This window comes from Perna viridis, chromosome 12, assembly GCF_037379345.1.
Source record: "Perna viridis isolate PV_CMFRI_1.1 ecotype Kerala chromosome 12, ASM3737934v1, whole genome shotgun sequence".
In the NCBI taxonomy this organism is placed as follows: domain Eukaryota; kingdom Metazoa; phylum Mollusca; class Bivalvia; order Mytilida; family Mytilidae; genus Perna; species Perna viridis.
The window spans coordinates 4,578,600-4,593,394 of record NC_142456.1 but is presented as its reverse complement, the minus strand read 5'-3'; the positions used below and the strand labels follow the sequence as shown (position 1 = coordinate 4,593,394).

Genomic DNA, 14,795 nt, shown 5'->3' with positions numbered 1-14,795 from the left:
CCATAATAATAATAAAAAGTAGATATCGTTCCTCAATCAGCTGCATCAGTAAATTAGTCTAGTTTAAGTTTTTTAGTTTTATTTTACTGTTGTTGTTGTTATGCTTTTATATTCAGCCATGGTATGAATTTTATTTCTTTTATGTGTTTTATAGATTTTTTGATTTGGGACTTTAACGATTTGAGAACTACTTGACCCTTAATTCCATCTATTTTTATTTAAAGTTTCATCCAAAATGAAAACGTGTTACATTTTCTGCGGCAAAATGAACCCGATGTTAATAAATATTAATTTTTCTGGACATGTTACAATCTGGTTGTGATTTGTGAAATTACATTGCATCTTACTTTTTACAACAAACCAACCATAAAGAAGCATTGAGGGTCACTAAAAGTACTAAAGAATTATGATATTGAGTTGCTCATTTGCTTTTGTTACTTTGTATGTATGATTTTAGTTACTTTATGTTCGTTGTTGTGTTTGTCTGTTTTCCATGTCTGGTCTTTGTCCCTGGATTACATTCTTTTGATTACCGCTATAACCTTGATTCCCTTGATTACCCTTTCAATATAAAAGAAAATTAAAACATGTTGAATCCAATATAAAAGGCACAACATATCTTATGTTTAATCGATGTATAGAAATATTTTAATTCATCGGTGAACCAAAAATTAAAAGCATTAGGTAAAATTCCACGAAACAACACGAACTTCAACGTTTAACCGACATTACCAAAATATATATCAAACAAATGATACGAAGTAATATTCCCATTTATGTAATTACATTTGTAACAACATGAAGTTAGGCATTCTTTCCATTGACGAAAAGCACCGAATGACTAACATGATTAATATTCTGTTTTAATAATTCGTAAAGATGAATGAATTTGACGAGATCTGTTTGTATTGACAGTTTTGAGGTATGTACAACACATTTAATTAAACTTTCGTAATAAGCCTAATTAACACTAATAAGTCGGTATTTATTACTAAAATTTTAATCGCAAAACAGATTTTTATGGTTGTTTAATGGTTAACGATTAATCATTCAGATACAACATGATATATAGCAGCATAAATAATCATAATAGAAATCATACAAGTCGACCCACTTAAGAATTTCTTACAGCCCAATTGGCACACTATAGGTGAACTCAGTAGAAGATCCCTAATTGGGCCAACTTGAATAACTTATCTCCATTCGATCCATATGGTGCCCTTGTTATCTACCAGGTTTAGTGAGATTATGTCGAGCTTTATTAGAGCTTTTGGGTTGACATGCTGCCTCAGTTAGAAGTTTTTAAACGTGGTATTTTCAGTTTGCACAAATTCGCACTGGAAATAAACTCAAATAAAATCAAAACAGTATGGATTGCTTATTAGAAAAAAATTATGCTTCGCTTATTTCGCCACAAAACCTTTTTTGCAGTTAATTTCAGCATAAAATTGAAATATTATCGAGTAAAATGGGCAGACTGTAACATTTGCCAAATTGTGTATAACCCCTTGGTTTTAATTCATCAATTTACACAAAATGCGTTGACAACATCAAAATATTTCAACCAATAATGGCTATTTTGATGAAAGCATGTGATCAATGTATCCGGATAAAAAAATATCGAAATATATATGGAATAGAATGAATACTTTGAGCTTTTAACATTTTAACACCTAAATGTTGTAAAAAGCCTATAAATCTGGTATATATATAACTTTTTTGCTTATGGAGGACGGTGGTATAAGACATGATAAAAAAATAGAAATCAACAAAAAAAAACAATAAACAAAAACAAAAACAAAACAAAAAAAAAACAAAACAAAACAAAACAAAAAATACTAAGAGAGCAAACTTTTAAAATAAACATAACAACATATGGTGATATTTCCTACATAGCTGTTGAAATTCGGCTGAGTATTTTCCCAAGAATTGCTTTTATGGTTTACTTCAGTGGTATATTTTTTTTATTGATTGATTGATTGTTGGGGTTGAACGTCCCAGCAGCAATATTTCAGCTATATTCAGACGATGAACATGAAATGATGATAAAATAAATAAGGGATGGGACACAAAGACAACAGGGTCGACAAATTTAGATTGCCTTTAGAAAAAGGGAGGGATGGGTAGTGTCGGGCAATTTAGCCTTCTGTGGCGGAGCGCAAAGGTTCCTACTCCTATCGAATACCGGATGTCATACGAATAGGCCTGCAGCAGCGCTAAGCTTGTCGTAAAAGGCGATTAAATAGTGCTCAGAACCTTAGCCGGGGCTAGGGCGCTCTGTCCACAGAGCAACTGGGTTGTGTACCCCAGGTGGTGGAATGGGGTACCCCTGGTGTGTTACTTGCTGGGGCTGTCGGCTATAACACGGAAAACCTGACCGCAAATTATAGTGGTGCACCGTATTGGGAAAGATGCCATGTTCCTTGCACGTTAAAAAACCCTATTGTGGTATTCTCCCGGAGTAAGAACCATAGGGCTCCGCCACAGGTGGCTAAATTGCCCGACCCAACCCACCTCTCCCTATTTCCAGTGGCAATCAAAATTTCTCGACCCCATTATCCTTGTGTCCCATCCCATTTTAATTTCATCATTTCATGTTAATTTTATCATCCACTTCATGGTCATCGCCTGAATATAGATGAAATATTGCTGCTCTGGCGTTAAACCCCAACAAAAAACAAACAAAACCTATCGAATACCACAGCAGGGTTCTTTAATGTGAGAGGAACGTGTGGTATATTTTATGAAACTTCAAAGTTTTAAAGGGCATTACGCTTTCATAACTCAGCGAATCAAAAGCATCCTGGAATATGCACAACTGCATACATGTACCATGTTCTACCTACCTACAAATATTCATAAATTTCTGTTCAGTAGTTTCTTAATGGTTGCAATTATAAGTGACACAGAGATAACAAAAACACAATTTTTCGACCCACCGCAGTGGAAAGAGGGTTCAAGGTTTTGAGATGCGTTTCATCATTATTAGCGCGCGAAAGTCATTTAAAAGACAGATTGTTTATCCCTAACAGTTTTTATAGGTATAAATACTAATGTATTCAATTGTTTAAACAATGTTTAAAATATAATTAATTATAAAATTTTAAATCGGGGCAATATAAATGAATACGTTACAGTACATTAAAAAGAAATTTTATGTATGAGAACATGCTTGGAAAAAGAAAATATAGTAACGAAGAAATATAAAAAAAGAAAAAAAAAAACAAAATAATTTATCCACATAAAAACAATGTTTTATATGTAATTTCCTTTCTCTTTCTTCTTTTTACTTTTTTAACATAACATGATTTATTGATTGATTGTTGGGGTTTAACGTCCGAGCTGCAATATTTCGGCTATTCGACAATGAACTTGAAATGGATGATACAATGAACATGAATGATGATGAAAGGAAAAAATAAGGGACGGGACACAAGGATAATAGGGTCGACAAATTTAGATTGCCACTAGAAAAAGGGAGGGATGGATAAGGTCGGACAATTTAGCCTCCTGTGGCGGAGCGCAAAGGTTCCTACTCCTATCTAATAACACAGCAAGGTTCTTTAACGTGCAAGGAACGTGGCATCTTTCCCAACATGGTGCACCACTATGGTTTGCGGTCAGGTTTTCAGTATCATAGCCTGACAACCCAAGAATGTTACAAGACAGGGGTACCCCATTCCACCACCTAGGGCACACATCCATGTTGCTCTGTCGGCAGAGCGCCTAGCCCTCGGCTTAGCGCTGCTGCAGGCCTATTCTTTTGACACCTGAACCTGCACGGGGCTTTAACATACCATTAATGAATCATAGTTATTTCGTAAATGTTATAGTATTTTTGTAAATGTTTAACATAACATTTACGAAAATACTATGATTCAATTTTAAGAATTTTAATATTCATTGGATGTACAAAATTCAATCATTCAAAATGATACCTCAAAAATATGTTTATTTCCTTAAAAATCAATATAACATCATGATTTTTGACAACTTAATGATCCGTACCGTATTGTTCGGTAAAAAAATTCAGCGACCAGCTGATTATTGTCAACGAATAGATAGTAATTTGTTCAATTTGTTTTTACGATTATCAATTACGTACCTGACCGTATTTCCGCTATATATAAACACCTTCATCATTACAAATTGAAACGAAGTTAGTATGATATAGCAGAAAATAAACGTCTAGCAACGGACAAACAATTAAGTTGCATCGACAGGATGGTGTTTAATATGAAGAACTGTTTGATTGTACTTCTGATTTCCATCGCATTGGTTTCTGTTTGCGGTAAGATATTATATCTGTATTTCAAAATTACATAAACTTAATAAAAGTGGCAATTGTAAAAAGTCATTGAAAATACAAAATAGTACTTATTTTAGTAGTGAAATGTTCATAATAGGGAAAGGTATCATCAATTAATTGTCATGTTTGAAATTTGTGTGTTTTTGAATATAGATTTTGAGGGACCTTTACCAATCGGGTATGATAAAACGTTTTTGATAGCTTGTCTTTCTAAAGATAGGAAGATGCTGAAGTTGTTACTTATTTGTTGAGACATCACTGACGATTTACAATAGTCAACCTTAAGTGGAACGTTTTGTACCATTAAAATACTAAAATTGATAGATTTGATTCAGGTTTAAGTATTTAATGGTCTTCACTGCTTCCTTTGCAAATACCGTCACGAGTATTATAAAAAAAAGAATTTTTAGCTGTTAATCTAACTTATTCGTTTTTCGTTTTTGTTTGAAGTACTTTTGTAACAAGTATCTTTTTATAATCAATCCTAAACATTCTAGAACAGGAATCTTGAACCAATAATTGTAACAGTTGTGATAATTCCATGAAACAAAAACAAAAACCAAAACAACAAAACGCTTAAGATTGTTATTATAGTTAAGTTTTAAACTATAGTCTCTTTCGCAAAACAAATTGTAAGTATTTATGAAATATACATGATAGAGAAAATTTCACATCATTTTGTATTGTTTATATTGTCATGTTTGCAGTTTTGTTTTTCAATGTATATTACGACATGCCTTTACTAATCGGGCATCATAAACCAATGACATATGTTTGTATGTGTTTGTGACTCTGCAACGACAATAAAATGTTACAGATATTAATATTTTGTTATAACACCGATTTTTTACAACAGTCATCACTTGTTAAAACGCAAGGTACAATTAGTTTCTAAATCGCAACTGACAGATTGTAATGCATTTTATGCTTATGGTCTACACTGCATCCTTGTCGAATACCGTTATTATTATAAAAGTGTTTTGTTACATGTAGTTGTCAATTATTTCTATTCGTTAACGTTAGTAGTGATTTCGTAACTGGTATATTAAAAACGAAACTACACTCCATGAAACTTTCACGTTTCCCATTAGTTTAAACGCATGATGAATGCACGATAGGAGCGTACGTTTAAACGTACTATACAAGCGTTCGTTTATTTTTGTATATTGATTTGTTATTTGCTACTATTAATTTGAATATTTTCATTAATTCAATTTTCTATTTTTCTTTTGTCAATATTCGTTAATATTATTATTTTTCATTGTTCGTCTATCGTGCATTTGAACACACGCTGTGAGCGTTTGTCTATTTGTCTATCGTTCGTTTATCGTGCGTTTAGGTATCGTGCGTGCGGGAAACCTAAAGTCTCAAGGTGTGTACAACAGTCAAGATTGCTTTGACTGACTTTATTCATTGTTTAGTAGAATATGTTTCTCGGCGGTAGCAACATCCTTAATCCGTTTAAAATTATTGCAAAAATGGGGGCTGCTGTGCCATGTATTTCATGAGTAAATAGAATATTAACTGAGCAGCTAGTTAAATGAAGAGATACTCCACTGAACTCCCCCCAAGTTAAATGAAGAGATACTCCACTGAACTCCCCCCAAGTTAATTGAAGAGATACTTCACTGAACTCCCCCCAAGTTAAATGAAAATTACTCCTTTGCAAAATAAAGGTGCTTCCATCAGATCTGAACTGGTTTATCGCTGTTTTTTTTTTAATTCGTCGTATTTAAGGTTCATTAATAATAATCGACTTTGTCTTTTCCACCCGGTCATAAAGAGGTTGTTTAACGCTTCCATTTCTATAACATCAAATATTTGTTCGATTACTTTTTAGAGGGCCAGTTTAGATGTACATGTATATTTCGCCATCAAGATTGTGTAGACCCCTACACAGAAATGGACTTTCCTGGTCATTGTGGTTTAAGTGGGTTTTTCAAACGATGCTGCTTTGATCTGTACGATTTGCTTTACAGCTAAGGTAAGAAAAGTGTATATATCCATGTATGAATATTTAAACGAGAATAATAGACCACACTCAACACTTTTACTTATGTACTGCATACAAGTGCCACTCACAAATACTGAATTAGTACGTTCGCAAAGCTGTACTAATACAACCGCTGTATATCTCTAGCATAGCTTATTTATGGTGTAAAACAACAATGAACAAAAGAGACTTACAGTCAATAAAAATACAATAAGGACATAATCTTATGTGGCAGAAGGACAGGTAAGTGTATTCTACTTATGGATGTTTCTGTTTAACAGTTTGATGAGGAATTTACATGTTTTAAACGGCGATTGACGGAAAATAACAAATCATGAAACAGTTTGAATATACGATTCTACAATTGCAACGATCTTGAGTTTTCTTCCAAACTAAGTTACAAATATTTAAAACTTTAGTGAATTCGTCAATATATCTTGTCTCACCTTTTATATTTACATACTTGGGTTCTTAGCCTCGCCACCTACCTATTCACTTAATTTTATTTTAAGTATATTTACTTGTTTTTTGTTCCGCTATATCAGCAGTAATTTATTACTTGTCAATATATCATAAGCATGTGACGATGTGAAGACTTGATGAAGTCGAGGAATGTAACAGAATAGCTACTAAGTGTAATATTAATCAACCTTTTCAGTTAGTAATTTTCACTCTAAGCTGTGTTCATAGCTTTGTTTTTTTCTTCATTACAGATGCCCAAAACACTTGCAGTCTATTTTTTTTCACTTCAGATGACCATGGACATTCTCAGTCAGCTACTGGTCTTTAAGTTGAGGAATGTCGGAACGTCAACTTTTGGTTTTTATTTTTTTAAGATGTCAGACAACGTTTATAACTATGTACATTCACCAACTTTCTATAGTAGATAATAAAAACACAAAGCTTTTTGTTCTAAAAGAAATAATCACACCAGATAAAAAAAATGAGGATAGTGTTACAGAAACTGCCCTTACTCTGTAGTGAGTTTGAAAAAAGGTCCATTAATAAAAGCTTTTCTTCAGGTACCAAATGACCAAAATGAAATTCGCCGTTACGGTACTTTAATCTCATTTACTTATTTTTAAAAAAATGATTAAAGGATGTAGTAGGATCTTGTCGTTCATGGAATTTTTTTACGTAAAATTTTGATTATATTCACAAATTCTACTTCAATTTAATTTCTCTCACTACGTTCGGTATACACACGTTGTGTTCACACCAAGTCCCAACCTGCATTCCTGGATCCACCCCTAGTGCAATGAAAGTGTTTATAGTAATAGCGAAATGAACCCTTGTTCTTCGTTTTTTGATTTTGTGGTCTTTTTTCTTATTAGATTATGTTTTTGATTATTAGGCGTATTTTATGGTTTTATATTATGATATAAAATGTGGACACATAGGATATCTATTCAAAAATTTCACTAAAAGTGGTTTGCCAGTGTGCAAGCCAACGAAAGTATTCTCGTATTGGATTCCTAATCATAACATGCCTAGGTACCCTGATAAAAATGGAACATATTTAAATGTTCTAAATAATACAAATTTATGTACAACCGACCCACAATTAACTGATAATATATAAGTCACAAACCAAATTTCAACTTAAGGGATCATAATACAGCGGAATCCTCTTAATCATACCCAATATGTCAGAATAATTATGCAATTAACAGGAATATGCTATTATCAGAAATTCGGTATGGTGTAATTGTCTTTTTTCAATACATCTTCCGTTTTCTATATAAACAACTCTAACGTGGAAGAGGTGGGGAATGTTTGGTTCTTAAAAATGCTATTCAATTAACAGACATTTGCAATAATCAGGTATGCAAGTAAATGGAATCCACTGTATAACATAGCAAAGAGTAACCTAGGACAAAATTACAAGAGAAATATTTGGTAAGCACCTAGTTTAAGAATATTGCTCTTCATATTTTAAAGTCTGAAGACAGGAGTATCAAAAAGTGTTCGTAGGTTTAAATACAAAAATATCAATCATATATAAGTCCGGCTTACATCACTCTTGTACTACTAACTTCAACTTTGTTGTGTATGTCTGTTTTCCATGTCTGGTCTTGGTCCCTTGATTACATTCATTTGATTACCGCTATAACCTTGGTTCCCTTGATTACTTTCAATAACGATTTAAACATTGACGACACGTTTACATAATAATCGCAATTTGTTTTTTATTATTCTAAAGTGCCAATTGCTTTATTCTGTTACTCTTCTATATTTCTAAGGAATGGTTAACTCACCAATCCTGAGCAAGATTCAAACATGATAAAAATAAGACAACCTTATTTTCATGGTAAAATGACCCTTTAATATAAAAGGTGGTAATTGCCCTATTAGTAATTAATATGAACGACATACATAGTATGCCTCAAATTTCAAAAAATGAAATATTTATAACTGTCATGAATTTACAACACACGATAACAAATAATGACACCATCAACGTCCTTCAGATAACCTGGGTATACAGTCACTTCCTCTTTTTTCCATTTTCCATCTTTTTCTAATTGTTCACACAGAGGAAAGAATTTCGAGTATTCTGGTGCTTCTTTCAATGGTTTAATTCGGCAACTCAAACATATGATACCACCTGTTTAACAAATAAGAGATAGATAAAATTTCGTTCTGACTATCACAAAACTCAATTTACAAACTGTATACATAATCCATAGATATGTATTAAAAACAGCAGAAATCCTGAAACAAATGTGTTAAAAAGCCAAGTTAGAACGAATGCGCAGAACGTAATTTGTCTGAAAGTTAAATCTGTCTCGTGATGAGAATTCTTAAAATTATTCACCACAACCAATTGATTGTCCTACGTATTTTCTTAGTAATATTTTCAATATTTTTAATACCCTACCGGTGCACCTGGTCCATGCTCCCAGTTTTTAGTGGAGTCCGAGTTGCTCATTTACTTTTGTTACTTTGTATGTATGATTTTAGTTACTTTATGTTCTTTGTTATGTATGTCTGTTTTCCATGTCTGGTCTTTGTCCCTGGATTACATTCTTTTCATTACTGCTAAAACCTTGGTTCCCTTGATTACTCTTTCACATGAATTTAAACTTATGTGATCGGTATAGTGATATTCGTAATCTTAAGTAACGTCAAATAAAAAACTATCGTCACAAAAGAACAATTTTGTGAAATTATTGACAGGAGGAAATAGGAGACTGAAATTGCATTAGATTTTCACATGCGATATATCACATTAATTACACAGAAATGTTTTATAAAGACCTGTATAAAATATCAAATGTTACAGTATTGTGATGATACTTGCCTGGTTTAGTTATTCTGATCATTTCGAGAACTACGTCGAACGGCAAATGACCGGGATTAAAACAGCCACATGATGTAACTACGTCATATGAATCTGCAAGTAATAAAATGAAAGTAAATTAGTCATTAGTATTCGGTTTGGATTTATCTTTAAACAATACGCCAAGATAAAACGGGTTCCATGGTAATGATTGGTCTCTGACTTTCATCCGCTGAAATAAAAATGCACGAAAAATTGTGGCTCCTTAAAAACAAAACGGTCACCCCAAGTGATATTCAACGCCAAGAAGTTAATGTATTCTTTCTTTTTAAATCATAGAACATTTAACATGGGCATGGAAACGGGAAAACTGTACAATAAATTATAAAAATGAAAGTACGAACGCATGTACAATCATAAGCAAAATAAAAGCGACGGATGCATGTACAAACCCATCTCTGGTCTCATTACCGTTCTTGAAGAAATCTATAGGTTTGGATGTAAAGTACTCGCAATAAAAATTGCGGTACACCTTCTTTCCTTCAGCTACATTAAGCATTCCCTGTGATGGATCTAATGCATCAATGGTTCTAAATCCCTCTCTGTTAAGCTACAAAGGAAGCAACTTTAAGTATTGAATTAAATCAGCAATTTTCCTGAAATAGCTGATGATTATTGATTGGTCGGTGTCATTGTTACAAGGCTGCTGACAATCATCCTCCATTTGGAAAGTTCTGCAAACCTGTTCTTGAAACGGTCTGAAGTTGCATTATTAATAGTCATAAAACACTTTAAAAAAAATAATACATCGTAACAAAGACAACATGCAATTTCAAATAATTTATATTCGCATCTCAAATTTTACAAAGTACAATGGGTGATTCATGCATATTTTGTTAGTAATCTTTATTTATAGTAACGTTTCATATTAACAATAAAATAAGCTTTAGTATATTATATGTATTCAAATAGAAAGCATAATATATGTGCTAAAGACACGGTAAGTATTTTGAAATTTATACAAAAAAAGTTCATTTGATATAAATAGTAAAAGTTAAGTTAAATCCTTACACAATTCGGAAACATTATAACTCAAATACTCCACCAATCACAAATCAATTTATTAACAAAAATGGTCTGCTGAATACATCGCTCTACACTTTTTAAAGTTCAGAATCAAAGTAGTGATGGATCACCCTTTGCACGATTTCAAACGGATACATTTTTTAGTTCAACTGATGTTGTTCTTGTATAGTATGGGTTAAAGCTGCTTTAGCTGTCAAATTTGTTCAGTTTTGATTCTACTGAATTTTGCTGATTCAATAATACAAAGTCGTATTAATGCAATTGAAGCAATAAATGTTGATAATACCTATACTCGGCGTCACATAAATACCATACTGTTAAAATTTGAATAAAAATATTTTCTACGACTTTATTGAGACCTACCGTCGTTTAAATTGTCTTAAATGACTTGCTCATTCGTTTAGCCAAACGGCTTCTCCCTCAACAAGTCGCTTTTAGCTTAAATCATGCGTAACAAATCCTTACGGGGAAATCCCATACTAATATCCGCCATGTTGGTTTCTACGGGACGATTTGTTTACAAACGAAGTTCGTAAGTTCCCGTCGAACTCCGGTGACAATCGTCTGCTTGATTAACTTCTCGGTATTGTACGTTGTTCGCGTAAAATAAATCCGAGATATCCGAAATAACGCCGAAATGCATTCTGGGTTCTTCGGTTTTTGGACAAACCATTTAAACGTAAACAACATCTCCTAGCAACCCGATCACTGTAAATATGGCCGACTTTTTACAATGTAAATATTGGCACCTAGAATTAAAATCTGACCGGAATTTAACGATTCAATGTTTAGGGAGAAGCCGTTTGGCTAAACGAATGAGCAAGTCATTTAAGACAATTTAAACGACGGTAGGTGTCAATAAAGTCGTAGAAAATATTTTTATTCAAATTTTAACAGTATGTTAGTATGTTATTTATGTGACGCCGAGTATAACAAATTATGAAAACATCGTTTTCTTAATCAAAGATAGCTCAAATCTAAAAAATTTTCGCCAATACTTCCGAAGACTGCCGACAGGACATTCACCTGGGTTAAAAATACTTTCACCTTTTCACCTTGGTTAACAATAGCAATAATATACACACAGGTAAGCACATTACTGCTTTCATTTCATTTAATCGATTTCTTGATTAGTTTTCAAATTAATAATGACAATTACTGACCACGGTTTTGCCATATTATATCACTATACGTAAAACTTCAAAAGGAGACTATTGCGTTATATTCGAACTTTTTACTTTTACGGATTGAGACCGTCAAAGGAACGGGTCATCCTTGCCGTTGATTATAACTTTAGCTTTGCAATCAGATTTTTTAAAAGAATCGACCCTTACAGCACACGCGCGGATTAAGGTCACCTGAAGTTACATACATACGAATTTTATCTAGGTCGACCCTTTGTCTTGCATTAAATGCATTTTTCTTAATTGATATAAAATGAAATTGTACAATTTAGTAAAAATAATTCAATTTCAACAGAAACAAAAATTTACGAAAATAACGGCTAAAGCAGCTTTATTCAACTGTATGAACCTCGATGGTAGAGTTTGAAATGTTAAGTATTTTACAACTTTCACCTACAAAACGTATACTGTAACCATGTGACCAGTTTAGATGATTAATTGAAGAACATTCCGTTTCAAACATCTGTACCATTGGTCTTATTTTCAACTTTCAAGTTTTCGCCTACATTACTAACGTTGACTTCCCTTCTTTACTGTTGCCAAGAGTTCGCGTATTAGTTCGGAAACTTTGTAATTACCGATTGGCGAATGATATTAACATTCAATATACATGAAATAAGGGTATTTGAAACGTACCTCCTCCCCTAATAAACCAGTTCCAGCTCCAACATCTAATATAACAGCATTATCACGGTTCTTCCGGACGTAAGAACTGATGGCATCACAACATCTTCTTGGACCAGTGAACTCTAGTTCTTCCACATCTAAAATATTGATATAAGCCATGTACAAAATGACATGTAATTTATACTTTAACAGAACTCGCTCAAAAACTGCTTAGTTTCGATCAAACTTAAGGCATTGGGGTGTATAGTGCTTGCCATTGATTAGACCTTAACTGGAGTGTTTTTATTTTGGTACGTTTAAAGAAGTTTAGATAGATTATTTTTAAAGCGCCAATTTCAACGATCGATGATAATTATATACAATTTTTAAAAAATTATATGGCGCATAATACGAAAAAGAGTAGCAGAAGTCAGTACCTTTTATACGTAAAATAAATTTTGAAAACCGTTTGATTGTGTTAGATGAAGGCACAAAAATTGTACAAAATGTACTTGCTCTATGTGAATAATGAACTTCAATCCAAACTTCTTCTTATGAACAGACAAAAAAAATGTTTATGTCTTCTCACAGAAGATATTCTTACCATTGTCGTATTTATCACACCATTGTTCGTATACTTCTCGTTTTTGTTCCGTTGTTATGGTAGGTAAGTTGACATGTCTTACAATATCTGCTGCCATTCTGGAAAAAAAAATATATATTGTTGTGACAGTTAAAGGTACATATGAAAACTACTAAAAAGTGGCACTGTTGTTTACTGACATCCGTCTGAGGTGAGTTTGTTTCTCCTGCTGTGCTATAACGGAGGCCTTAATCCCAGAAAATTTGACATTTAAACTTCTTGATTTTTTTAATATCACGATTGATTTGTGTAAAATTTCATTTTAATCTTTAACCGAGCCACTTTATAATTTATTATTACCTAAAAAAAACTCTGTTATACTATAATTAACAATTTAATGAGGTTTGTAAATGTTGACTTTCTGGGAGAAAACTCTCAATAGTTGTACAATACAAATGCATATGATACATCAAAATATGGGTTAACAGCTGCGCTTTAGCATATACTACGATTGTCCTCCTTTTTTTCATTTTCAAGATCCATACTTTGTTTAATAAACCTATTTTAAGATGACATAGATCGCATCTTATCACAATACAGACATAAAATGGATATATTTGTCAATATTATGACTAAAACACATCAAATTATCTCATTTTCTAAATAACTCCAAAAGTTTCCAATCTTTTTCTATAAGATGTATTCAGAAATCAACCATATTAGAGGAGTCATTGTTTTTTTTTTCACTGCGCCACTTCAACAAAATATATGGCGAAAACACTTTTTAATCATCGCTGCTAACTGCTAGAAAACTTTTTCACTAGCCCAATCTATCGTTTTAAAAATTCAAAAAAATTCTTGTACCGTTTCTGTATAAAAATAATCAATTTGTCATTGTGTCAGTTAATGAAGAATATCCACTTGTTTTTTCCTTATATTTTGTTGCAAAATGCTAAGGATGTTCAAAGCCAATCGATCATCCGTATTAAAAGTTTACCAAGAACTCAAAATATCTATTAAATTAATAATAGCTGAACTAAAGTAAGTCCCTTCTTCAAAATATAAAAATAACAAAACATGAAAATAAATTTAATAAAATAAAGTATGGGTTTACTAACCTGTATAACTAGTATTGAATCAGATGTCAAATCATATATTGTACGCTTCTTACACCTAGAATGGTATTCGGGAATTTCAGCCCTCTACAAGCTCATTTTATACTAAATTTTTAAAAATAATGATGTGAGGCCATTTGGAGTTTTTTGCAACATTTCTACAACCTGTAATTTATTAGAATTGCGCATCGATTACCCCTTTATTGCCTCAGAGCTGTAAAATGTGGATGGGCTGATCGAAGATAACCGCCGGTCATGCTAGCCTTGCATGTCAGCAAGCATTGAAGCTTGCTGGACGCAAATTTTCCAAATGGAAAATTTTAGTGATGATTCTGGCCCACATAATGGACATGATGACTTTAACTTGAACCTCCAAAGCGATTGTGTACTAAGTGACATATTTTATCTGTACTTTTAATACACTTCTTGATTTTCTAATTTATCATTTGAAAACGATGTTGTACATCATTTTACTACAAAGATTGGTCTTAAATTAAATTATAATACATGTAATATTCTTTTTGTTTGTTTTTCATCGGTTAATTTTAAACGATATTTTACTTTTTAAAGAGTGAAGATTCGGTATGGCACAAGCTGTGAGCGTGATATGAGATATTTTCCAATGAAACCAAATTA

The 14,795-nt window shown here is 32.5% G+C and overlaps 1 protein-coding gene and 1 long non-coding RNA gene across 2 annotated transcripts; one reads left to right on the top strand and one right to left on the bottom strand.

Annotated features, from left to right (window-relative positions):
* The first annotated feature begins 4,134 nt into the window (after window positions 1-4,134).
* On the top strand, window positions 4,135-7,862 carry LOC148600935 (uncharacterized). Its single transcript, XR_015917219.1, has 3 exons — window positions 4,135-4,291; window positions 6,150-6,293; window positions 7,016-7,862. It is a non-coding gene; the product is annotated as an uncharacterized LOC148600935 (long non-coding RNA).
* Window positions 7,863-8,589: 727 nt separating this feature from the next.
* LOC148600934 (methyltransferase-like protein 27) lies at window positions 8,590-14,295 on the bottom strand. Its single transcript, XM_088556043.1, has 6 exons — window positions 14,163-14,295; window positions 13,066-13,163; window positions 12,492-12,619; window positions 10,057-10,195; window positions 9,607-9,699; window positions 8,590-8,910 (listed from the first exon to the last, which is right to left on the bottom strand). The coding sequence occupies exons 2-6, from the start codon at window positions 13,160-13,162 to the stop codon at window positions 8,729-8,731; spliced, it is 639 nt and encodes a 212-aa protein (XP_088412169.1). The 5' UTR covers window position 13,163; window positions 14,163-14,295; the 3' UTR covers window positions 8,590-8,728.
* Window positions 14,296-14,795: the final 500 nt, after the last annotated feature.